The sequence below is a fragment of the Patella vulgata genome, chromosome 5, assembly GCF_932274485.2.
Source record: "Patella vulgata chromosome 5, xgPatVulg1.2, whole genome shotgun sequence".
Lineage (NCBI taxonomy): Eukaryota > Metazoa > Mollusca > Gastropoda > Patellidae > Patella > Patella vulgata.
Window position 1 is genome coordinate 42682035 of NC_065883.2, and position 27346 is coordinate 42709380.

The 27346-nt window shown below is 36.9% G+C and overlaps 1 protein-coding gene across 5 annotated transcripts in view; it reads right to left on the bottom strand.

Moving 5' to 3' along the window:
- Positions 1–27346, bottom strand: part of LOC126820261 (transmembrane protein 87A) — a 444177-nt gene that overhangs the window by 73109 nt on the left and 343722 nt on the right. For all 5 annotated transcript variants that reach the window (XM_056100811.1, XM_056100809.1, XM_056100810.1 and 2 more), the window contains exon 18: positions 19067–19119. In XM_056100811.1, coding sequence (XP_055956786.1) covers positions 19067–19119 — 53 coding nt within the window. The remainder of the gene's footprint in view (positions 1–19066; positions 19120–27346) is intronic.

Here is a 27346-nt window from a genome sequence, read left to right on the forward strand (position 1 = left end):
GAGAGAGAAGAGGGAGAGAGAGAAGAGACAGAGAGAGAAGGAAGAGGCCAGAGAGAGAGAGAGAAATGGGGTTTAACTAGGTCATTTGGGAACTAACATATGGTTTAATTTTATTTACATAATTCGCTTGCGCGTAGGGGTCTTTTGCAGTGGGAGGAAACCGGAGGACCCAGAGAAAACCAACGAGGTTGGACAGGCGACTCTACTCCTTGTCACGTACAACCGGGGATTCGAAACCACGCCAGTTGACTCAATGACAGGCTTTATGATACAGCACGCACGTGCTAACCATTCGGCCATCCAACCCCCCCCCCCCCCCCGAGTGAAGAGGCAGAGCGGGAAGAGGCAGAGAGAGGGAGAGAAGACAGACAGGGAGAAGGAGAGAGACAGGCAGAAAGAGGGGGAGAGAGAGAGAGAGAGAAAGACAGACAGAAAGAGGGAAAGAGATAGACAGAGGAGAGAGGGAGAGAGAAGAGGGGGAGAGAGAAGTGAGGAAGGGAGGGAAGAGGCAGAGAGAGGAGGAGGGAAGAGGCAGAGAGAGGGAGAGAGACAGACAGAAAGAGGGAGAGAGAGAAAGACAGAAAGAGGGAGGGGGAGAGAGAGGGAGAGAGAGAGAGAATAGACAGACAGATAGAGAGAATAGACAGATAGAGAGATAGACAGAGGGAAGAGGCAGAGAGAGAGAGAGACAGACAGGGAGAGGGAGAGAGACAGACAGAAAGAGGGAGGAGGGAGAGAGAGAAGAGACAAAGGGAGAGAAGAGGCAGAGAGGGAGAGACATACAGATAGAGAGATAGAGAGGGGGAGAAGAGGGAGAGAGAAGAGAGAGATAGACAGACAGGAAGGAGAGGGAGAGAGAAGAGGGAGAGTGAGAAGAGACGGAGAGGGAAGAGGGAGAGAGAGGGAGAGAGACAGACAGAAAGAGGGAGAGAGAGAAAGACAGAAAGAGGGAGAGAGAGAAAGACAGAAAGAGGGAGAGAGAAGAGACAGAGAGAGAGAGAGAGAGAGAGAAAAGAGGCAGAGGGAAGAGGCAGAGAGGGGGATAGAGAAGAGGGAGAGAGAGGGAAGAGGCAGAGAGGGGAGAGGGAGAAATACAGACAGAAAGAGGGAGAGAGAGATAGACAGAAAGAGGGAGAGAGAAGAGAGAGAGAGAGCAAGAGAGAGAGAGAGAGCAAGAGAAAGAGGGCGAGACAGATGGATAGAGAGAGAGAATGAGAGAGACAGACAGAGAAAGAAGGAGAGAGAGAGGGGGAGAGACTGACAGAGAGAGGGAGAGACTGGCAGAGAGAGGGAGGGACTAACAGAGAGAGACTGGTAGAGAGAAACTGACAGAGAGACAGAGAGAGCCTGAACGAGAGGGAGAGACAGAGAGGGGAAGGGAGAGACAGAGATAGAGACAGAGAAAGGGAGAGAAAGAGGCATAGAGAGAGAGACAGACACACAGAGAGGGGAGAGAGACAGGCAAAGGGAGAGAGAGAAAGAGGCAGAGGGGGAGAGAGAGGCAGGGACACAGACAGACAGACAGGCAGGCAGGCAGAGACAGGCAGACAGACAGATAGACAGACAGACACAGAGAGGGACAGACAGATATACTGAGGCAGAGAGAGAGAGAGACATATACAGAAAGAAAGACAGACAGAGAGGGACAGAGAGAGACAAAAAGAGAGACAGAGAGACAGACAGAGAGAAATATCATTTCTTGGGTGTCAAAGCTCATGTGTGTAATGCTCTGTATTGAATTCTCTCAGTGCAAGAAAGACGTAATTTGAAGAGGTACCTCTGCAGGGTCTGAGGGAAAACATATAAAACTTTCAGGGAATTACCATGTTTAGGAGGTACATAGGCAGTGGTGTTCAGTTCTGCATTCTTTGGCAATTATATACCTTTTCAGGATATTCTCATGTATCACCCATGCTTTGTTTTGAAATATTGCAGCTATGAAGCTGAAATTTTTAGAGAATCATCCTACATGTATTCCTGGGTAGCTGTGACAATTTCTCAGCTTGCTAGCTCAAGTAGAACTTACATTTGAAACATTGACAACCTAAAATGATAATTTCAATGAAAAACTCCTTATATATATATTCGGTGGTTTTTTGATCAATTGCAAATGGTCGCAGTTCAGTTTGGCTGAAGCTAACAATGTTCAGGGTCTTCACATTATATCTATAGGAAGGTGGTGTTAAAATAGCAGGTTGCTTGCTGCAACAATAATGAAATGTGACCCTTTTCAATTGAGTGAAAGTGTTTTTTACTCAAAAACAGACTTGTTGACAGTTACTTCAAACTACAGGTATATACAGGAGTGTGGTATTAACATTTCAGCCTGCTGGCATCAAAATTAAGAAAATACAGTAGAACTTGCTCCGGCGTGCACTCCTAATCATTAAACAGACATTTTAGCGCCCCCTATAATATTACATACAGAGTTACATCCCCTGTAAATCAGTGATAAAATCAGCGATGTTTTTTGTTCATGTGCTTTTTTGATAAAATAAAATTAATTCATTGATTTTCTTCACAAAAATGAATAAATATTATCGAATGCATTACAATGGTAGACAGTAGTATCGAAGGTTGCTACAAAATGACAAGTTTACAGATGTTATGTTCGAGATTTGAGTAAAGAATTTTCATTCGGCGCAAGATTCAGCGACAGTCAAATTTATCGATGCAAGTATTGATGTTCGCTCCCAATGCACCCAAGCGTAATTAATTTATGTCAGCACAAAAAGCACCGAGATTTTATTAAGTGGTCGCGTAATCGCTTAAATAGTTGGGGTGGGAAATACTCAAATTCACGGCATTTTGAAACGCTATGATTCAGTATGATGAAAGTAAAAGAAATATTTTGGGGCCCGATTATCCAGTATTACTAAACAAACATGTATCCGCGACTACTTTGAATTCACAACTAGATGTATTGTTATTGTTATATTTTTACACTATTTGAGAACAAAGGACGGCCATTTTGTCTGTCAATTTTGGGCTGAATTTCACGAAATTCGAACTCAGCCGTCCTTAGGGTGTAACGGTGATATAATAATACGATTTTTTAAATCGTATAAAAATTATGACCTCTAAAGGGTCCACAAGCTAAAAACGTGATTTTTCGTACAATCAGTGGCCATAATTCAAGAAGTTACAGTCCGATATGCGCGAATATCAAAAGGAACCGAGATCTTTGTGTTATAAATTTACATTTCAAGTTCGAACAAAATCGGATAAAAACGAACGGCGGCCATTTTGTCTATCAATTTTGGGCCAATTTTCACGAAATTGGAATTCAGCCATCATTAGGGTGTAACGGTGATATAAAAATACGTTTTTTTAAATCGGATAAAAATTATGACCTCTATAGGGTCCACAAGCTAAAAACGCGATTTTTCGTACAATCAGGGGCCATAATTAAGAAAGTTACGGTCCGATATGCGCGAATATCGAAAGAACCGAGATCTTTAGGTTATAAACTTATATTTCAAGTTTCAAATAATTCGGATAAAAATTGTGACCTCTATAGGGTCCACAAGCTAAAAACGTGATTTTTCGTACAATCAGGGGCCATAATCCATGAAGTTTCGATCCGATACATGCCAATATCGAAAGCAGCCGAGATCTTTTGGGAATGAACCTATATTTCAAGTTTCGTCAAAATCGGATAAGAATTGTGACCTGTAGAGAGTCCACAAACATTGTGGACGGACGGAAGGACAGGGGCGACGGCATAATACGTCCACATGAAAATGTGGCCGTATAATAATTGTGACCTCTATAGGGTCCACAACCTTGATATACCATATTTTTACGCTATTTGAGAATGAACGGCGGCCATTTTGTCTGTCAATTTTGGGGCGATTTTCACAAAATTCAAACTCAACTGTCCTTAGGGTGGAACGTTAATATAATAATACGGTTTTTTAAATTGGATAAAAATAATGATCTCTAATGGGTCCACAAGCTAAAAACATGATTTTTTGTACAATCAGGGGCCATAATTCAGGAAGTTACGGTCCGATATGGGCAAATATTGAAAGGAACCGAGATCTTTGGGTTATAAACTTATATTTCAAGTTTCAACAAAATCGGATAAAAATTGTGACCTGTATAGGGCCCACAACCTTGATATACCATATTTTTACGCTATTTGAGAATGAACGGCGGCCATTTTGTCTGTCAATTTTGGGCCAATTTTCATGAAATTCAAACTCAGTCGTCCTTAGGGTGTAACGGTGTTATAATAATACGTTTTTTTAAATCGGATAAAAATTATGACCTCTATAGGGTCCACAAGCTAAAAACGTGATTTTTCGTACAATCAGGGGCCATAATTCAGGAAGTTACGGTCCGATATGCACGGATATCGAAAGGAACCGAGATCTTTGGGTTATAAACTTACATTTCAAGTTTCAACAAAATCGGATACAAATTGTGACCCCTATAGGGTCCACAACCTTGATATACCATATTCTTACGCTATTTGGGAACGAACGGCGGCCATTTTGTCTGTCAATTTTGGGCCGATTTTCACGAAATTCGAATTCAGTCATCCTTAGGGTGTAACGGTGATATAATAGAACGGTTTTTTAAATCGGATAAAAATTATGACTTCTATAGGGTCCACAAGCTAAAAACGCGATTTTTCGTACAATCAGGGGCAATAATTCAGGAAGTTACTGTCCGATATGCGCAAATATCGAAAGGAACTGAGATCTTTGGGTTATAAACTTACATTTCAAGTTTCAACAAAATCGGATAAAAATTGTGAGATCTATAGGGTCCACAAGCTAAATACCTGATTTTTCGTACAAACAGGGGCCATAATCCATGAAGTTTTGATTCGATACATGCCAATATCAAAAGCAGCCGAGATCTTTTGTGGACGGACGGACAGGGGCGACGGCATAATACGTCCACATGAAAATGTGGGCGTATAAAAACACACACATTAATTAGGGATTAAATAAATCTACCCAAAGATTTGGGAGAAAATGTCCCGAGTCCCTGTTTAATTCTGGCTTATGTTTTTGAACTTCTAGCGCTTCTCGTAGAATTCTATTTTTCCATGTTGATACATTTCTGGCTAGTACTTCTGTATTCTCCTATTTGATTTTGGGTTTTGGTACATGTGTTCTGCTATTGCTGACTTGTTATATTCTTGTTTTGTAACTGCCGTGTGATGCTCTTTTGTTCTCACTGAAATCAGTCGGGATGTTTCGCCAATATACGCCCCATTACACTCACAATTTATCTTGTATACAACACCCTTTGGATCATCTCTTTGGGTTTTGTATCCTACCACCAGTTTTTAACATAGTTTTGAGTGTGGTTCCGCTGCTGAATACTGCATCTGCGCGGATTTGTTCTGTTAAAATTCTTTTAATTTGGTGGCGAGCTGGTCCTATAAATGGGATGTTGAAAAATACTGGGGGATTTCTTGTAATGGGGAGAGAGAGAGAGAAAGAAATGGGGTTTAAGGTCCACTCGACACAAACTAGGTCATTTCGGGACTAACATATGGTTTAATTTTATTTCAATAATTCGCTTGCGCGTAGGGGTCTTTAGCAGTGGGAGGAAACCGGAGGACCCGGAGAAAACCCACAAGGTTGGATTCTTGTAATGGCATCGGGTGGTTTGCATGTATGCGTCAATAATGAAATAGATAAACAACTTGATGAGAAACTAAACATATCCCATCCAAAGCCACCTTATGCTAGAGTACAGGTTAAAATTCACAAAGACCCAATCAAAATTAGACTATTAGTATTAACATGTTCTCATGGATCAGTGTACTACAACACGGCACAGTATATTTCTAAACTATTATCACCCATTGCAACTAGTGCTAATTCCTATATCAAAGATTCAGCAGAATTCTGTCATAATGTGAATGGTCAGTTAGTTAGTTATGATGTTGATTTGTTTACGAATATACCTCGGGATGAAGCAGTACAAGTGTTAAGGCAAAAAATTGAATCCATTTACCAAGAACTAACCACAAATCTCAAAATTGACAGTATCATTCAACTAATAGAGCAATGCATCAATTCTTCATATTTCTCATGACAATCCGATATTCATGAACAGGTCCATGGATTACCCATGGGTTCTCCCATAAGCCCTCTCATATTATAACAGAAGTGTACATGACCTATTTTTAAGAATCAGTCCTAAAGACTACGCCTATCAGACCCTAAGTTGATGATGAATTTGCCATTTTGGAACCAGGTCAGAATCCACAACACCTTCTTGAAAATCTCAACAGCATCCACCCTCGAATGAAATTTACTGTAGGATTAGAAAAAGACAATCAATTACCTTTCCTAGATGTATTAGTAATCAATACATCGGCAGATAACCTAAAAACCACTGTTTACCGCAAGCCACCCCACGCGGACCAATACATACATAATAGTTCTAACCATCCAACCAAAGTCAAAACAGGAATCATAAGTATCTTAATAAGACGCGCAAAATAAGTATGTCATGATGATCTACTCGACGCTGAACTACAGCAATCAATCACGTCCTTACAGAATATAACAACTACCCTGTCAACACAGTTCAAACAACCATGAAGAAAACTCTCAAGCATATATACATGCAAACCACCCGATGCCATTACAAGAAATCGCCCAATATTTATCACCATCCCATTTATAGGAACAGCTGGCCACAAAATTGTTAGAATTTAACAGATCAAATCGGTGCAGATGTAGTATTCAGCAGCGGAAACGCACTCAAAACTATGTTAAAAGCTGATGGTAGGATACAACCAACGGCTGCAAGGCAGGATACGCCCACATTTTGCATATCTCCTTACCAAGATACGATATTTTGACGTTACATTCAAAGCAATAATAATTATATCAAATCTACTTTTATTTGCAGATTAAAGTGAAAAATGTCCCGGAGAATGCCGTCCAAGTCTAATATATTTCAGTCAAGAGGACAGATGCTACTAAAGATGGCTTTAGAGAAACGACATACAGTTTCAGAAACATCAACATGTGATTTAGCTGAAAGCGAAGTTGTTCCGACTCAAAATACAAATTTATGTAGTAATACACATATTGATGTGAAATTAATAAAAATGTTTCCGACCCATCCAAGTATTTTCAAATGAACTGCGAACTTCCAGAAAGACATCCGACACCGATATCTCCAATAATTCAGATTATAGAGCAGAATCTTACTGAAAGTTATGATGAACCGTTGGGGTCACCGCTAGACTCGACAGAAGAAATTGATTTAATCCAGTTAAATGACATTCACTCATCAGATGACGACAATGAACCGATCCTGAACAACAGTGTATTAGACGATATCAATCTATCCGATATTATTCCTTCTTTTGTTTTAAAAAATGATGAAAACAACATGGAATCTGATGTAAATAAATGCCCTGTTACGGTACCAGACGATGATAGTCCCAGTACACCAGAAATCGACCATGATGACGAAGTTTGTGACCCTGACTATGTTCCAGATGAAGATGGAACTGACAGTGACTCTCAAAAGGGAACTAAACCAAAACGTAAAATGGGCCCCCCAAAACTGGAGTTGGGAATCAAATAAACGGTTGCGAATGGAGGGAAGGGCTTATAAAGGTATGAAAAAAACTGGCGGACATTTTACTTTTAGTGCTGAGAAAGATTGCAGGAAAGTCCAAGACAGAAAGTGTACTGAAGCATGTGATAAAAGAAACCGACATTGTCGTGATTTTACAGATGACGGTAGACAGAAAATATTTACAGGTTTCTGGGAAAACATGGATTGGAAGGAAAAGAAAATCATCTTGAATGGTCTAGTTCATAGAGAGTGTGTACAAGAGGGGTGGGACGATTTACCCAATACTACTTAGTACCACCCAATACCACCCTAATACCATCTCAATATCACCACATACTACCCAATACTACAACATAATGATGCAATATTGACATATCATTTGATTTTTTTTCAAAAATAGAGAGTTATATCGCGGGAAATGTACTTCAAATGCGGTACCGATGTCTGTCTGTTCCATTTGCCTCCCTATACCACCCCAAAAAAGCTAATAATAACCCGATACTACCAAATACTCATCAAATACTACCAAATATAATCAAATAACAACCTAATATTGTCAAATTACAGCACATTAGTATAATTACTAAAATGAATATTCGATATTTTGCAGAAAATTGAAATGTTTACACAGTTATCTCCCTTTACAACCGGTAAATTGATTTTAGATTGCTGCTCGGCTTAATCATCTTCTTTGGCTTTGCAGTTGGTTTCCAAGCGACAAACTTAAAATAAGAAAAACAAGTATGACAATATACCATATATTATTCCCAAAATCCCAAAATCTATCTGTTACCACTTGATAAGGTCGTCTGTCAAACAACGTGGGTTTTCTCGGGTAAAGTGCCCTCAGGCCCAGTCCTCAAAAAATTAAAAGCTCAGTTACATATCGGCGCTCAATTCCATTATGCCATCATTCTTCAACTCCTTCTCTGTCTTATACTATCTCATCACTATAATATTCATAGTTACAGTGAATCGCCCAGTTAGTAGTACCACTAGTGAGTGAGTCGTGGGTCAAAAGGGTGTAGAATTGTTAGTTCTACTCTCACAAAACAGGCGACATTGACAGATAGGCCTCAAGATTCTGTCTCATTTCTTATCCTCTCGTTAACGAGAATTTGGATCCATTTGCCATGACATTAACTAAAATTGTCAGGCCCAGTCCCAAAAATTAAAAGCTTGGTTACACATCTGAAATTTTTTCGCGCCTGCAGGGATCCCAAATGACTCAAACCATCGACTCAAACACACCAGTCTGTGAAATAGCTCTTGGAATGGCTACAGATGCAAGGAAATGACGGATAATTTTCTTGGGACCCCCCCCCCCCACAGCGGCGTGCCCCGTCTCCGCGGTCAATGCCTTCATTTTGCAGCGCCCCCCCCCCCTTTTCAAAATTCCTAGATCCGCCCCTGGGCATCAGTCGGTCGCATTAATCGTTGACATGAAAAAATAAATATAAACATATGCATATGTGGGATGAAACTGGTGACTGTCTATTTATTTAGGTGGTAATGACATCGCCGCAACATCGTCACCTGTGGGTATATACCGTAGAATACTTAGAATTTGTTCAATAGTGTCGATATTCGAAGAATCGGTGAAAGTTTGACAAGAGGGTTTTATTTTTCAAAGGCCACTGGTTTGGAACCAGAATCATTTAAAAGACGAAGAAGACGCGTTAATAAGTCATTAAAAGACAGATGTAAAGATAAATTCATGTGCTTTCCTGACATATTATACGAAAATGATTTTTACAGGACTGCGTGATCTTGTAGACAGTGCGTTATCATACTAAAACCACCAGGATGAAGAAATAGTTATAGTATAAGAAGACTTTTGAGTAGGCCATGAGACCGTTAAATGAACATTTTTATATCAACCTCTAAAATACTCTTTTATTTGGATGCTTGGCTGTTTATTTTATAAACTGATTTTATTTTAATACAGTTTTAAATCTTTGTTAACTTCTTTTAAAACTCTTTTTTGTCTTGGAAACAAACTGCAAAGCCCAACAAGATGATTAATCTGAGTAGCAATCTAAAATCTATTTGTCCGTTGTAAAGGGAGAGAACTGCGTAAATATTTTATTTTTCTGTAAATATTTGTTGCAATTATTACATTGATGTGCTGCTAATTGACGATATTAGGTTTGCATTATATAATATTGGGTAGAATTAAGTAGTATTTGATAAGTATTTGGTAGTATTTGGTTATTATTTGCTTGATTTGGGTGATATAGGGAGGCAAATGGAACAGCCAGACATAGGTAATCACATTTGAAGTACATTTCCCACGATATATCTCACTATTTTTTAAAAAAATCAAGTAATATGCTCATTTGGCAACATTATGTTGTAGTATTGGGTAGTATGTGGTGATATTTGAGTGGTATTCGGGTGGTATTGGGTAATATTTGGTAAATCGTCCCACCGTACAAGAGCGAACAGTAGAAAGATAGGTTGCCAGGCAACAAAACATACGCCCACAGCAGCTAAATCGTCCGAGCGGTCGTCAAGAGTTGTCGCATATTTATTCCTTTGTAGGTAATTGGGGGCCTTTACAAGACAGTTCCATACAGATCAGATTATAAATTTGGTTGTTTAAGGGCTTACAAGGTTCTACAAACTGAAACTCTGGAAGTAATCTACAGAAATTGTTGAAATTTGACAGGCTTTTTCGTTTTACTAATTTAAATAATGCATATATATTTCATACAGATCACATGATCACTTTTGTCATTCAAACGTTCACAATCGCCATGAAATTCAATAGACCTGTTTCACAAATTCAAATGATGCATATAAATTTCATACTTATCGGATAACTTTCATCTATCGAGCATTAACAAGGTTTAACAAAGTGAAACAAGGGCAATAACTCTAGAAGTAATTATTGTAAATTGCTGAAATTCAATAGGCTTTTTCGTTTCACTAATTTAAATCATGCATATAAATTTCACAAAGATCAGGTGATAACTTTTTGCGTACGAGCGTTCACAAGGATCAATAAAGTGAAACAAGGGCCATAAGTCTAGATGTAATATACGGAAATTTCTGAATTTCAATAGGCTTCTTCATTTCAGTAATCTAAATAATGCATTATATTTCACAAAGATCGGATGATAACTTTTGGCGTTGGAGCGTTCACAAGGTTCAATAAAGTGAAACAAGGGCCATAAACCTAGACGTAATAAACAGAAATTGTTGAAATTCAATAGGCTTCTTCATTTCACTAACTTAAATATTGCATATAAATTTCACAAAGATCGTATGTTAACTTTTGGCATTAGAGCGTTCACAAGGTTCAACAAAGTGAAACAAGGGCCATAAACGGAAATTATTGAAATTAAATAGGATTCTTCATCTCACTAATGTAAACAACATATATCAATTTTAATACAATTGGATGATGAGTTTTGGCGTTAGAGCGTTCACAAGAAATTGTTGATGATGGACGGACGGACGGCAATATACGTCCACATTTCAATGTGGGCGTATAAAAAGGTGATACAGATTACAGATAACATCGATGATAACGGTATACCAATTAAATCGTCAAATTCACGTCGCTCAACGGATGATACTATCAAAGCTGACAGTGCCAAACAATTTCTGCAATTTCTACTGAAATTACCATCACATTACTGCAGATCAAGCAGCTCAAAGAATTATTTGGAACCAGTATTTTCCACAGGTACCGAGTTATACAGTTGCATTGAAAACGGCAAGGTTTGTTGTAGACGAAAGTTGTTTTTTGAAGTATTCAATGGACTGAACATGGCTTTGTTTTCTCCGAAAAAGGATAGATGCGACACATGTTGCTCTTATGAAGTAAAAAATCTTGACACGATTTATCGCGGGCATATCGAAGCAAAGGATATGGTGCGAGATGAAAAGGATCATGATAAGCAGCGTGTTGCAAATGATCCATCACTTGTCATACTTACAATAAAGTTGGGATGCCACAATTTCACGATTTATGATATTGTCAGCAAAGATGTCCAATGTTACTTTTCGTACGAAAGCCAGGGAGACCTCAGCACCAGCTCTTTTGCGTCAAAGTAAAATCAACGAAAGATTTCAAGAGATAATAATTTATTCCGATGGTTGTACGTACCAGAATAGAAATACTACTATGTCAAATATGCTGTCAAAGAAATGCGGTATAACAATAACTCAGAAGTTTTTAGAACGTGGTCACACACAAATGGAGTGCGACTCCATACATGCAGTTATAGAGCGAACAATTGCTAAGAAGTCGATTTATGTACCCCAAAACTATGTAGACAAGATACGAGAGGTGCGAGTGAAGCCATCTCCTTACAAGATGGAATTTTTGAATCACAAATTCTTCAAGGATTATACGTCTCTTGGATATTACACTTCAGTTCGTCCGGGAAGCAAGGTCGGTGATCCAGTTGTTACTAATGTTCGGGTACTCCAATATTCAGGTTCTCAAATTCAGTACAAAACAAAATATTCAGATCTCTTCCAAGATCTGCCTTGTCGATCAAAACAACGGGATCCAGAACCAAACGATGAAACACCAACTCTTCACCGAGCTGCAATTCCGTTAAAGAAAAAGAAGTTTGATCATTTGCAAGATCTGACACCTTTTATTCCTAAAGACTATCATGATTTCTACAACAATCTCCCCATTGAATAATCCTGTAGAATGTTTAACATCACTGTGTAATTATTTGTCGGGATCGATAATTATTAGCTCGTTGATAATTTAGTTTTTATTCTGTTCTTCACGTCAAATCCGTTTATCTTGGTTTATTGTATTGGATGAACAATCCAATTTCGTTTTTTTTGTTAGATATTTTTCTCTATTAATAAACTTCCAATTGTTGACTTTCAGTTTCTTGTTTCAGATGGGCTACCATAGGATTGGAAATGATAATGGTGGCGTACCTAAAAAAGTAACGGGGCCTGGGGTGGGGTGGGGTGGGGTACATACCATTGTTTGATTCCCCAATAATGAATTCACAGGCCCGTTCATCAAATATCAAGGATTTATTCATTCCGAAGTCAACTATCAATCCTAAATTACCAGCATACCCCAACCTGCCAAGATAGAGCACACCTCTAGTGCTATGCCATTGCATGATAGTACTTATATTCTAGTGTCATATTCACAGATATATACTCTAAATTGTTTCTATATTCGCATAATATTATGCTTAATCCTAGTATAAATCCAACGACACAAGATGCCTCTCCACCCCCCCCAGCCTTTATTGGATCCGAGCGAGAGATGTTTACCCACCACTCTGGGGTCAGTCACTGCCTTTTTGGAACCAATTATGCATTGCGAAACTGAAAATAGTCTGAAAATATTATTGATGAAAAGTCGTATCTCACTGAAATGATGTAATGGGGCGTCAAATAGTCTTATCTTGCGGGAATTGTCGTATCTTGAGATGTCGGCGGCGACAAAATGTTGTATCTCGGTACGCATTTCTCTCCGTCTTTTCAATGACATTTAATTTATTTCCATAAATTCATAGGAATTTCTCTTGTTTATACCTACAAGATGCTTTTCCTAGACAAAATATTACTAAAGTTATTTAGTTTTTTGTGTCTCCTGAAAAATTAAAAAATCTGATATACAAGGTTTTAGAAGCGCAGCGACGATATGTTTTAAGTTTTATCAAAATCGGATAAAAATTGTGACCTCTAGAGGGTCCATAACCTTTGTATTACATACTTCTACACAATTTGCGTACAAAGAACGGCCATTTCGTCGGTCAGTTTCATTTTGATTTTCCCGAAATTCCAATTCAACCTTCATTATGGTGGAATGGTGATATATCTAAACAGTTTTTAAAATCGGAGAACTCACAAGCTAAAAATGCGATTTTTCGACCAATCAGGTGCCAGGAAGTTACGTTCGGATATGTGTGATTATCAAAAGGAACCTTTATGATAAAAACATATATTTAAAGTTTCATCCAAATCAGATTAAAATTGTGACCTCTACAGGGCTCACAACCTTGATATAACATATATTTACACAATTCGTGTACAAGCGGCAGCCATTTTGTCTGGCAGTTTTGGTCCGATTTTCACGAAATTCGGCGTCAACCTTCATTACAGTGTATCAGTGATATAATCAAACGTTTTTTTAAATTGGATAATAATTGTGACCTCAAGAGGAACCACACGCTAAAAAAGGCAATTTTTTCGTACAATCAGGGACCATAATTCAGGAAGTTACGATCCGATATGCGCAAATATCGAAAGGAACCAAGATCTTTGGGTTATAAACATGCATTTCAAGTTTCATCAAAATCGGTTTAAAATTGTGACCTCTATAGGGTCCACAAGCTAAAAACGTGATTTTTCATACAATCAAAGTCCATAATTCAGCAAGTTACGGTCCGATATGTTCAAATATCAAAAGGAACCAAGATCTTTGGGTTATAAACATGTATTTCAAGTTTCATTATGAGCTCTAGAGGGTCCACAACCTTGATATAACATATTTTTACAATGTAATGGTGATATATTCAAACGTTTTTTTAAATCAGAATGAAATTGTGACCTCTATAGGTTCTACAAGCTAAAAACATGATTTTTCGTACCATCACGACCATAACAAATGAAATTTCGATCCGATACATGCCAATATTGAAAGCGACCGAGATCTTTTGGAGATAAACCTATATTTCAAGTTTCGTCAAAATGGGATAACAATTGTGGACGTCTGGACGGACAGGGGCGACGACAATATATGTCCACAAAATGACCGCCCCTCGAACTCAAATAGCGTAAAAACTTGATGAAACTTGAAATGTAAGTTTATTACCCAAAGATCTTGGTTCCTTTCGATATTCCCGCATATCGGACCGTAACTTCCTGAATTTTGCCCCTGATTGTACAAAAAATCATGTTTTTAGCTTGTGGACCCTATAGAGGTCATAATTTTTATCCGATTTAAAAAAACGTTTGAATATATGACGTTTACACCCAAAGGATGGTTGAGTTTGATTTTCGTATTAATCGGACCAAAACTGACAGACAAAATGGCCGCCCCTCGTACTGAAATAGCGTAAAAATAAAATATATATATCAAGGTTGTGGACTTATATCGGATCATGACTTCCTGAATTATGTCCCCTGGTTGTATGAAAAATCGCGTTTTTAGCTTCAAGTACCTCTAGAGATCAGAATTATTACCCAATTTAAAAAAAACGTTCAAATATATCACCGTTACACCGTAATTTTGATTGAGTTCGGATTTTAAAATCCATTTAAATATATCACCATTTGAATTTCGGGAAAATCGAAATGAAACTGCCTGACAAAATGTACGCAAATTGTGTAAAAGTATGCAATACAACGATTGTGGACCCTCTAGAGGTCACAATTTTTATCCGATTTTGATGAAACTTAAAACACGTCTTTATATCTCAAAGATCTCAGTCCCTTTTGATATTTGTGCATTTCAGACCATAACTTTCTGGATTATTGCCCCTGATTGTAGAAAAAATCCCGTTTGTTTTTAGCTTGTTCTCTATCTAGTGCTGATATCAAGTAAAATTTTACGCATCGATGCATCAGGAATTTGCCGCCATTTTGTTAATCAAAAATTACAGAAATAACATTAGTATTTCTGATAGAAACATAAATTTCCCTAACATTATCATTAAGCCTATTATAGAAATGTTGATTTATTTGAATAAATTTATTTCCACAATATTCTTCTGTTATTTATTATGACGTTAATATTGTCCGATTCACTTCAATTGACACTCGTTAGCCATTGTTCAAATTTGTTGTGAAGGCGTGAGGGGTGAGGTGATTACAAGAGACAGCATTTGCATTATTTATACGGATAGTATCAAAGCCTGTCTATAGGGGTTTATGAATTCTCTATTGCTCGTGGCAGAAAATAAGACTGAATCGTTTTAAAACTAGCGTTAAGAACCGACCGCAAAATATTATCCTTCTGACAGTTCGTTTGGTCATTTAAATGAACCGTGAAATTGACCTTGGGGTTAAAGGATACGATAGCCAGGGAACGTAACCAGCAAACGCAGTCTTTGTAGGCCTAGTCACTGGAAAATGGAGACAAACATAACGGAAGCGTCGGGTAAACAGGTCAAGCCTAATAATTCGTGCGGGATTCATTGAATTGTTCCGTTACATATATATTGTTTTATTTTGAATTATAAAAACATATTGAAAAGGTGTTTTTTTTATTCTAGTGGACGAACTTGTGACTCCTCGCATTCCTCGGACTCATAAAGCTAATTATTCGTATTTTTTGCTGATGCATCGATAATCCACTCGACACAAACTATGTCATTTTATTTCAATAATTCACTAGTGTGTAGGAGGTCTACAGTGATGACAGGAAACCGAGAAAACCAATGGATTGGAGATGCGAACCTACTCCTTGCCACGTACATTTGTGGATTCGAAACCACACGCTACTTTTCATAGATTCTCTTTGTTAGACCTAGATGATTTTGGCTTAAAACTATAGAACAGATGTATTTCTCATGGAAAATCATTTTATCTACTATTCTACAGTAATAATTATACAGATAGGTTGCCAGGCAATGAAACATACACCCATAGCAGCTAAATCGTCTGGGCAGTCAACAAGAGTTGTCGCATATTTTTACTTTTTTCGGGAATGAAACATTTATAATACACTAAAATCTGATGAAGAGTAACAACTCATTAAGTAATTATCATAAAATCATTAGAATTTATTTGGTTTTTATAAAGTTCTGTCCCATGCTAACGTTTAGTATACGAAACATTTAATTATGGAGTTATCAAAATTCATTGAAAATATACTTGTTCATATCAAGATCTTAAACTCTGTGTATGAATCTGAAGTCAATCGGAAGATAACTTTAGCCTCTAGAGCGTCACAAGAAATTTCAAAGTGATCAAGGGCCATTACTTTGGCAGTAATTATCCAAAATCGTTGAAAATCAATATGATTCTTCATCTCATGGCCTCAAACACTGTGTATAAATTTAAAGTCAATCAGATATTAACTTTAGCCTCTAGAGCATTTACAAGATTTTTTTAAGTGATCAAGGGCCATAACTCTGGCAGTAATTATCGGAAATCGCTGAAAATCAATAGACCTTAAACACTGTGTATATTAACTTTAGCCTCTAGAGCGTCCACAAGCAATTGTGGATGCCGAACCGATCGCCGGCCGGCCGGACTGACTGGGGCGTGGACAATATACAACCACATTTCAATGTGGGTGTATAAAAAGTACATAAAATACACTTACGATTTCTGTTTCGATCTTCAATAGACCTTAAACACTGTGTATATTAACTTTAGCCTCTAGAGCGTCCACAAGCAATTGTGGATGCCGAACCGATCGCCGGCCGGCCGGACTGACTGGGGCGTGGACAATATACAACCACATTTCAATGTGGGTGTATAAAAAGGACATAAAATACACTTACGATTTCTGTTTCGATCTTCAAAATTATCGCAGAGTGACACAATTAAACAGTCGCTTAGTGAACCAAATTAAACGCGAGGGAGTGTTATCTTATTACGTCATGGATATTTTCATTACGTCAAAATTGTTTTCTTTGGTATTTATGTCTTTAAAATCAAACGACAGTCAACTATCGCAAAAGAAAGAATTCCAAGAAAAATGTTAAATATTTTGGGCTACAATATCGATAAACACCTCCTGTTTAGAATTTAGAGGACTGTTCTAAACAGGAGGTGTTTATCTCCTAATCTAATACCCACAGCTGTTTTTTTAAATATATATATGTGTATATATATATATATATATATATGTGTGTGTGTGTGGGTGTGTGTGTGTGTGTGTGTGGGGGGGGGGGGTGTGTGTGTGTGTGTACTGCCCTACAAAAGAGAAAGGTAGTATCTGCAAAATCGTCATTTTGAGATAATCGACTGTAAAGTTTGTCACTTTCCTGCACTCATAGTTTTCAACAAAATAATGCGATTTTTTGAACGTAAGAAAATATTTTGTTTCTCTTTCGATATAACTTGTCGATTTTCATATATTTCTTTGTGCGACTGAGATAAAGCAGATACTGTGCATTTTATGACTCTGGACCAAGGTGAAATGCAGTATCTACATATACTTACTAATTGTTTCTGTGATGTACTGATAGTTTACAAACTGCATATTTAAGCATAAATATTGTTCGAGACATTTCCACATTCAGTTGAGTCTAAACACTTGACATAATTGCTCTTTTTCTCCTTAGTTATACCAGGGCAGTTTATATTTACTTTCAACGCCACGTCTTGGTGTTCCAAGGAGAACGGCAGTATCTACTCTTACTGCTTTTCTCCTCAGTTATAGCAGGGCAATTTCCATTTACTGCCATTTACTGGGTTGTCAGGTGTATTAAGGAGAACGGCAGTATTACACTTACTGCGTTTCTCCTTCTTTATACCGGGGCAATTTACATTTACTGCCCAAATTGACACTGTATATTTCTTTGCCTAATTTAGATACAGGCATAGGCGTTCGGGGGAATTTTTGACTGGGGGGGCGGTGGTGGTTGGTGCCCAAAAAATGTAGTTAGCATCTTAGTATGTTAGTATAGATTCATGTACCAGGCCTGTAGGATGGAAACGAAGTGTGCAGATTCTTTTACTAAACTAACGGACCGAGTACCAACTATATTTCCGATCCGAATCCTGCTAAGGGTGTCTGTGTTTTTTTTACAAAATCGCGTATGAATAAATATGCATTTTAAGTGATTCTGAGGAGTTTTTACCAAATAAAACAAAGTTCAATGTTTATTTGACAGGTTCTACAATATCTCTTTTGCGATGAATAAGTTCTTAATTTCTAATTCATCAATAAAAGAGAACTAAATTTTATTTACTTGTAATATATACAACTAAAACAGTTGTTTATGTAACTGTAACTCGTGACTTACTGTACTCCAAACAATAGAGGGTTTGAGTCTTAAGATTTCTATTTAATTGCCTAACTATAGACACTCTGAATTTAAATGGACTCATTCAAGAACACAATATTTTTTTATACAACTTTTACAAAGTACAATTGTGTGCCCAAATTTTCCCAGCATTTGGTGCCCAAAATATGGGGGCGGCCGACCCCCCAGCCCCCTCCAGCTCGTACGCCTATGGATACAGGATGCAATATTTTACATGTGATAGAACAGATACTGCTGATGACATTGATACCAAAAACGTATTTTGACCAAAAGTGTAGATACTGCCTTCTTCCTTTGCACGGCAGTATATATATATATATATATATATATATATTTGATCTCATTGTTGTTCTTATATTGTTTTGTTATGTTTCAAGGGCAGAATCATAAAAAGGCCTGGCCTAATTTCTTACCCTAATAAAGATATTATTATTATTATTATTATTACTTCCATTATAAAAATATGATGAGTGACAGAAGTGGTATGAGGTTTAATTGAAGGTATGTCCTTTCTGCCATGTGATAGAATGATGTAAATGTATTAAGAAACTTACTTATCAGCTACTGATGATGGAATGTTCTCCTCTACCCACTTTAAATCATCCTCCTACATAAATAATATATAAAATTGTCTAAATATGAAGCTACTACACTGAGTATGTCAAGAAACCATTGTTATTACTAAGATTATTATCGTTTTTGTTTTTTTTTTGGGGGGGGGGGAGGGGCACTTTATTTTTTCTCAGCAACTATAAGAGATGAGATCTGAAGTTTGATTTTCTCTAGGGAAAATGGGTGGTAGTTACTCCTTAAAGCTATTTCAAAATTTATGGGTTAGCAGAAATGCGTCAAATTTTTAAGGTGCATGAGATTTGAATATTGTACACAATTCTGTTAATTTTCAATCGATTTCTTAGATAGTTACATTTTTCAATAGCAGGAGACAAGACTGAGCAGATAGCAGTTTAAAATGATCGAATTAAGAAACTTTGTCATTCTCATTTTTGGGGTTTTCTCAGCAACTATAAGAGATGAGATCTGAAGTTTGATTTTCTCTAGGGAAAATGGTTGGTGGTTACTCCTTAAAGCTATTTCAAAATTTCTAGGCATAGCGGAAATGCGTCAAATCTTTAAAGATACATTATGGGAGATTTTAATAGAGAGTTGGCCATTCTTGCTATAACAGTTCAAAAATAGATGATGAAAGAAGAATATATTGCAAATTTCAGTGAAATTACTTTATTCTGAACAAAGTCATCACCATTGTAATTTTTGACTAGAAATAGGAGTCAACTCTCTCTTCACCATCTCGGAGAATGGCCGATCGTTTGATTGACAGGCGTTAACTCCATCTACATAATTTTGATTATCAAGAAATATTTTTAATGGCTGTGGTACCGTTAGCCTATCCGGTTTGAGACTGGGTTGCAATTCAATTCGTATCACATTTATTTTTACTACAAATCAAAAATAAGACTTTTAATATATAGATAAGAAGTGAAAGTTTGAAAGGAATGGACCAAATCAATGAGGCATAATTATAGCCGACTTCTGGTTAGCCTGCGTGTACTCTTGTACTGTAACTGGTAGGCCTACAGTACTAACTCCCGAAGCAGACAAATAGGAAACAGTGATCCAATGGGGTTGCAATTCAACTGGGGTGATGTTTATCAATTTTCTGTAAACGCAAGTGACAAAAGATCGTATAATACCGACATCCAAACTCTCATTTTAACCACAACTAAACATAATATCAAGGCCGTATATATCGAACTTTCAATCAAATTGACTGACATGCGGCCTCGCTCAACAGCGGCCTTGCTTCGTACACTCTATCATTTAGCCTCGATTTAAAATTTCCGGGAGTATGACGTCAACGTAACGGTTAATCTTCGCTTAGGACGCCATTTAAAAATAAAGACTTGCAATAATCAGATTTAGCTCTTGCATAATGTATGTTTAAGGTGCATGAAAATTATCCACAATTCTGTTAATTTTCAATCGATTTCTTAGATAGTTCCATTTTTCAATAGCGGGAGACATTGCTGAGCAGATAGCAGTTCAAAACGATCGAATTTAGAAACTTTGTCGTTCTCATTATTTGGGTGAAAATTGCAATTTTTTTTTTTAATTCTTATTTTTTGGAATTTTAACATTTTAATTATATTTTGGGATGGCGGACAACAATCCGATTAAAATACAGATCTATATTTTGTTTGTTATACTTTCGATGGCCTACACCACATGAAGATGCCATAACAGACCGTGTCATTGGCTAATTCCTCACATCAACTAGAACAATGTTATATAACAACTCTTGTGAAGACAAGTAAAATGTAATTTTGAACTATAAAAAATGAAACGAAATAGATTGTCAAAGAAAGGTTGCAAGGCAATGAAACATACACAAACAGCAGCTAAATTGTTCGGGCAGTCAACATGAGTTGTCACATATTTTTACTGTTTTTGGTAATGAAACATTTATAATACTATAACCGTGCTGGTTCTATTCAAATCTAGAATATTTCAGATAATACTTTAATTTTAAAGATAGGTTGCCAGGCAACGAAACATACGCCCACAGCAGCTAAATCGTCCGGGCAGTCAACAAGAGTTGTCGCATATTCTTAATTTTCGGTAATGAAACATTTATAATACACTAAAATTGGATTATAAATTTAAAGTCAATCGGATATTAACTTTGGCCTCTAGAGCGTCCACAAGATTTTTCAAAGTGATCAAGGGCCATAACTCTGGCAGTAATTATCGGAAATTGCTGAAAATCAAAAGGCTTCTTCGTCTCGTGATGTTAAACACTGTGTATAAATTTAAAGTCAATCGGATATTAACTTTGACCTCTAAAGCATCCACAAGATTTTTCAAAGTGATTAAGGGCCATAACTCTGGCAGTAATTATCGGAAATCGCTGAAAATCAATAGGCTTCTTCGTCTCATGACCTTAAACACTGTGTATAAATTTAAAGTCAATCGGATATTAACTTTAGCCTCTAGAGCTTCAACAAGATTTTTCAAAGTGATCAAGGGCTATAACTCTGGCAGTAATTATCGGAAATTGCTAAAAATCAATAGGCTTCTTCGTCTCATGACCATAAACACTGTGTATGAATTTAAAGCCAATCAGATATTAACTTTGGCCTGTAGAGCGTCCACAAGATTTTTTGAAGTGATCAAGGGCCATAACTCTGGCAGTAATTATCGGAAATCGCTGAAAATCGATAGGCTTCTTCGTCTCATGACCTTAAACACTGTGTATAAATTTAAGATCAATCGGATATTAACTTTGGCCTCTAGAGCGTCCACAAGATTTTTTGAAGTGATCAAGGGCCATAACTCTGGCAGTAATTATCAGAAATCGCTGAAAATCAATAGGCTTCTTTGTCTCATGACCTTATACACTGTGTATAAGATCTGGCAGTAATTATTGAATATTGCTGAAAATCAATAGGCTTCTTCGTCGGACGGACTGACGGACGGGGGCGACAACAATATACGACCACATTTCAATGTGGGCGTATAAAAATACAAACCTAATATCGTCAATTAGCAGCACATCAGTATAATAATTGCAATGAATATTTACAGAAAATTAAAGTATTTAGGCAGTTATCTCCCTTTTCAATAGTCAAATAGATTTTAGATTGCTACTCAGATATCTTGTTGGGCTTTGCAGTTTGTTTCCAAGACAAAAAAGAGTTTTAAAAGAAGTTAAAAGAGAGTTAACCAGCGGCTGGGCTGCCAGGCAGGATATGCCCACATTTTGCCAAAGATGGATAGAGAACAAGCTAAAAACAAACAGGATTATTTGTACAATCAGGCACAATAATCCAGAAAGTTATGGTCTGAAATGCGCAAAAATCAAAAAGGCTGAGATCTTTGGGATATAGAGATATGTTTTAAGTTTCATCAAAATCGGATAAACATTGTGACCTCTAGAGGGTCCACAACCTTCGTAACATACTTTTACACAATTTGCGTACAAATAGCGGCCATTTGTCGGGTCAGTTTCATTTCCATTTTCCCGAAATTCGAATTCAACCTTTATTATGGTGGAATGGTGATATATTTAAACGGTTTTTAAAATCAGAAAAAAAATTGTGACCTCTAGAGAATCCGCAAGCTAAAAATGCGATTTTTCGAACAATCAGGAGCCATAATCCAGGAAGTTACTTCGGATATACGCGATTATCAAAAGATAATATGGACTCTATATGGACCGCAAGCTAAAAACATGATTTTTTCTACATTCAAGGGCCATAATTCAGGATGATACAATCCAATACGCGCGAATATCGAAAGGAACCAAGATCTTTGAGTTATAAACATGTATTTCAAGTTTCATCAAAATCGGATCAAAATTGTGACCTCTACAGGGTCCACAACCTTGATATAACAGATGTTATACACTATTTGTGTACGAGGGGCGGCCATTTTATCTGGCAGTTTTGGCCAAATTTTCACAAAATTCGAACCATAACTCTAGAAGTAATTGACGGAAATTGCTGACATTCAATAGGCTTCTTCATTTCACTAATTTAAATGATTCATATGAATTTCATACAGATTAGGTGATAACTTTTGTCGTTCAAGCATTCACAAGATTCAACAAAGCTAAACAAGGGCCATACATATAAATTTCATACAGATCAGATAATAACTTTTGTTGTTAGAGCATTCACAAGGTACAACAAAGTGAAACAAGGGCCATAACTCACGTTGTAATTAACGGAAATTGCTGAAATTCAACAGGCTTCTTCGTTGCACTAATTTAAATGATGCATATCAATTTCAAACAGATCGGATGATAACTGTTGCCATTAGAGTGTTCACAAGATTCAACAAAGTGAAACAAGGGCCATAACTCTAGATGTAATTAATGGAAATTGCTAAAATTCAATAGGCTTCTTTGTTTTACTAATTTAAATGATGCATATAAATTTCATACAGATCGGATAATAACTTTTGTCGCTAGAGCATTCACATGGTACAGCAAAGTGAAACAAGGGCCATAACTCCTGGCGTAATTAACGGAAATTGCTGAAATTCAATAGGCTTCTTCTTTGCACTAATTTAAATGATGCATATCAATTTTAAACAGCTCAGATGATAACTGTTGTCATTAGAGAGCGTTCACAAGATTCAATAAAGTGAAACAAGGGTCATAACTCTAGATGTAATTAAAACAAATGGCTGAAATTCAATAGGCTTCTTTGTTTTACTAATTTAAATGATGCATATAAATTTCATACAGATCGGATAATAACTTTTGTCGTTAGAGCATTCACAAGGTACAACAAAGTGAAACAAGGGCCATAACTCACGGCGTAATTAACAGAAATTGCTGAAATTCAATAGGCTTCATTGTTTTACTAATTTAGATGATGCATATCAATTTCAAACAGATCGGATGATAACCTTTGTCATTAGAGCTTTCACAACATTGCTGAAATTCAATAGGCTTCTTTTTTTTACTAATTTAAATGATGCATATAAATTTGATACAGATCGGTTGATAACTTTTGTCGTTAGACCGTTCACAAGGTGTAACAAAGTGAAACAAGGGCCATAACTCCAGAAGAAATTAAATCCTTCTTCATCTCACTAATGCAAACAACATTTATCAATTTCAAAAAATTAAGATGATAAATGTAGTTTGTAGTTTGATTTTCAACGATTTCCGATAATGACTGCCAAAGTTACGGCCCTTGTTCACAAAATCAAATTTTCTCAGTTATACCTGCATGGATTTTCATCAAATTTGGCATGAACAATGCTAATTGCAAGTCCAAAGATAGGTTGACAGGCAACGAAACATACGCCCACAACAGCTAAATCGTCCGGGCAATCAACAAGAGTTGTCGCATATTTTTACTTTTTTCGGTAATGAAACATTTGTAATACACTAAAATCTGATTAAGAGCAACAACTCATGAAGTAATTATCAGAAAACAATTAGAATTTGTTTGTTTTTATAAAGTTCTGCCACATGCTAACGTTTTGTATACAAAACTTTTAATATCATGGATTTAGCTGTTCAAGACATAAAAATTCATTGAAAATCAATATACTTGTTCGTCTCAAGATCTTAAAGGAGCTAAATCCCTAATATTTTGGACCTAGAAATTGACCCAAATGGGTCGCAACGCATATAATAATGTAATCTGATTGTATATAAACTGATTTACATTCAATTGTTTCCGTTTTGACTCTTAATTTCAAATCAGTTATGTCCAGCGAAATACTGCCTGTGTCTCAACCCTATAGCAATTTCTAGCGCCTGGTTATTCCAGACTATTGAGCAGGTTCTCCAGTTGAATATGCCTAGCCTCGTTCTTTCTGGTCACTTGTTGCAAATGACGCTAAAGTGCACTATGGTACACGATTCGTGTACCAATGGTAAAATGTTTATTCTGTCTTAAATATTGGATATCAGAAGCCTGTCTTTTCCTGGTAAGATCACAACACCAATGTTGATTTGAATTGACAAATAATTCGTATTTTCAACGTGTATGACTTTGGATGATATTGAGTTAGAGACTTTGCTACTTTAAACCCTGTGTATCAATCTGAAGTCAATCGGATGATAACTTTAGCCTTTAGAGCGTCAAAAAATGATCAAGGGCCGTAACTTTGGCAGTCATTATCGGAAATCGTTGAAAATCAATAGGATTCATCATCTTATGACCTTAAACACTGTGTATAAATTTAAAGTCAATCAGATATTAACTTTGGCCTTTAGAGTGTCCACAAGATTTTTCCAAGTGATCAAGGGCCATAACTCTGGCAGTAATTATCGGAAATCGCTGAAAATCAATAGGCTTCTTCGTCTCAAGACCATAAACACTGTGTATAAATTTGGCCTTTAGAGCGTCTACAAGATTTTTCAAAGTGATCACGGGCCATAACTCTGGCAATAATTATCGGAAATCGCTGAAAATCAATAGGCTTCTTCGTCTCAAGACCTTAAACACTGTGTATAAATTTAAAGTCAATCAGATATTAACTTTGGCCTCTAGAGCGTCCATAAGCAATTGTGGACGCCGGACGGACGGACGGGAGCGACGACAATATACGACCCTAATATTTTGGACCTAGAAATTGACCCAAATGGGTCGCAACGCATATAATAATGTAATCTGATTGTATATAAACTGATTTACATTCAATTGTTTCCGTTTTGACTCTTAATTTCAAATCAGTTATGTCCAGCGAAATACTGCCTGTGTCTCAACCCTATAGCAATTTCTAGCGCCTGGTTATTCCAGACTATTGAGCAGGTTCTCCAGTTGAATATGCCTAGCCTCGTTCTTTCTGGTCACTTGTTGCAAATGACGCTAAAGTGCACTATGGTACACGATTCGTGTACCAATGGTAAAATGTTTATTCTGTCTTAAATATTGGATATCAGAAGCCTGTCTTTTCCTGGTAAGATCACAACACCAATGTTGATTTGAATTGACAAATAATTCGTATTTTCAACGTGTATGACTTTGGATGATATTGAGTTAGAGACTTTGCTACTTTAAACCCTGTGTATCAATCTGAAGTCAATCGGATGATAACTTTAGCCTTTAGAGCGTCACAAAATGATCAAGGGCCGTAACTTTGGCAGTCATTATCGGAAATCGTTGAAAATCAATAGGATTCATCATCTTATGACCTTAAACACTGTGTATAAATTTAAAGTCAATCAGATATTAACTTTGGCCTTTAGAGTGTCCACAAGATTTTTCAAAGTGATCAAGGGCCATAACTCTGGCAGTAATTATCAGAAATCGCTGAAAATCAATAGGCTTCTTCGTCTCAAGACCATAAACACTGTGTATAAATTTGGCCTTTAGAGCGTCTACAAGATTTTTCAAAGTGATCACGGGCCATAACTCTGGCAATAATTATCGGAAATCGCTGAAAATCAATAGGCTTCTTCGTCTCAAGACCTTAAACACTGTGTATAAATTTAAAGTCAATCAGATATTAACTTTGGCCTCTAGAGCGTCCATAAGCAATTGTGGACGCCGGACGGACGGACGGGAGCGACGACAATATACGACCACATTTCAATGTGGGCGTATAAAAAAAGCCACTGGAAATTTTTGGGCTATAGACTGTGGTTTGTCTGGTATCCATGGAAAAGCCCCATGCTAAAAAGAAATATCGATAATCACTACAGAAACTAGAACTGCGAACCAGTAATGACGGGTTTCACCGGTGCCACGTTTCCCTTGAACTTATGTCACTTCTCGTGCCGTGTTATCCTTGAACTTATGTCACTTACGGTATCAATGAACCCGTTAAACAGATTTCCAAATAAGCATTGCACAAATAGACGCAGAATCAACCAAATCTAGCAATATCAATTGCATCTATACATTTGTTACCATGTGTTACAAATGTCAAAAAAGTAATCCTGACAAAATTTGTCACTAACTTACCGATAACTTAGCTAACTTTCGAATGGGAAATTAAAATGGGAAAAAAAATTGTAAAAGTCATCCTGACAAAATTGGTTATTTCTCGACAAGGGAAGGTGTTGGAAGCCATTTTTGGACATCTATATGATCGTATTGAACCAATCTATATGTCCATTGGAATCAAATATCATAATGTCAAACGAATAATAAATATTACTCACTTCAAAACAAAATACAGTTTTTGCCCAAATGACATTACTTCCGGTGATAATGAAAACGTTAAATTAGTTCTATTAAATCATAAATGGCATAAGGCATCACATGGTGAAAGTTTTATGAAAATCAAATAATAATTTACACTTTTATAGACCAAAAACGTTGAAAAGTGACTTGAAGAAAATCCTC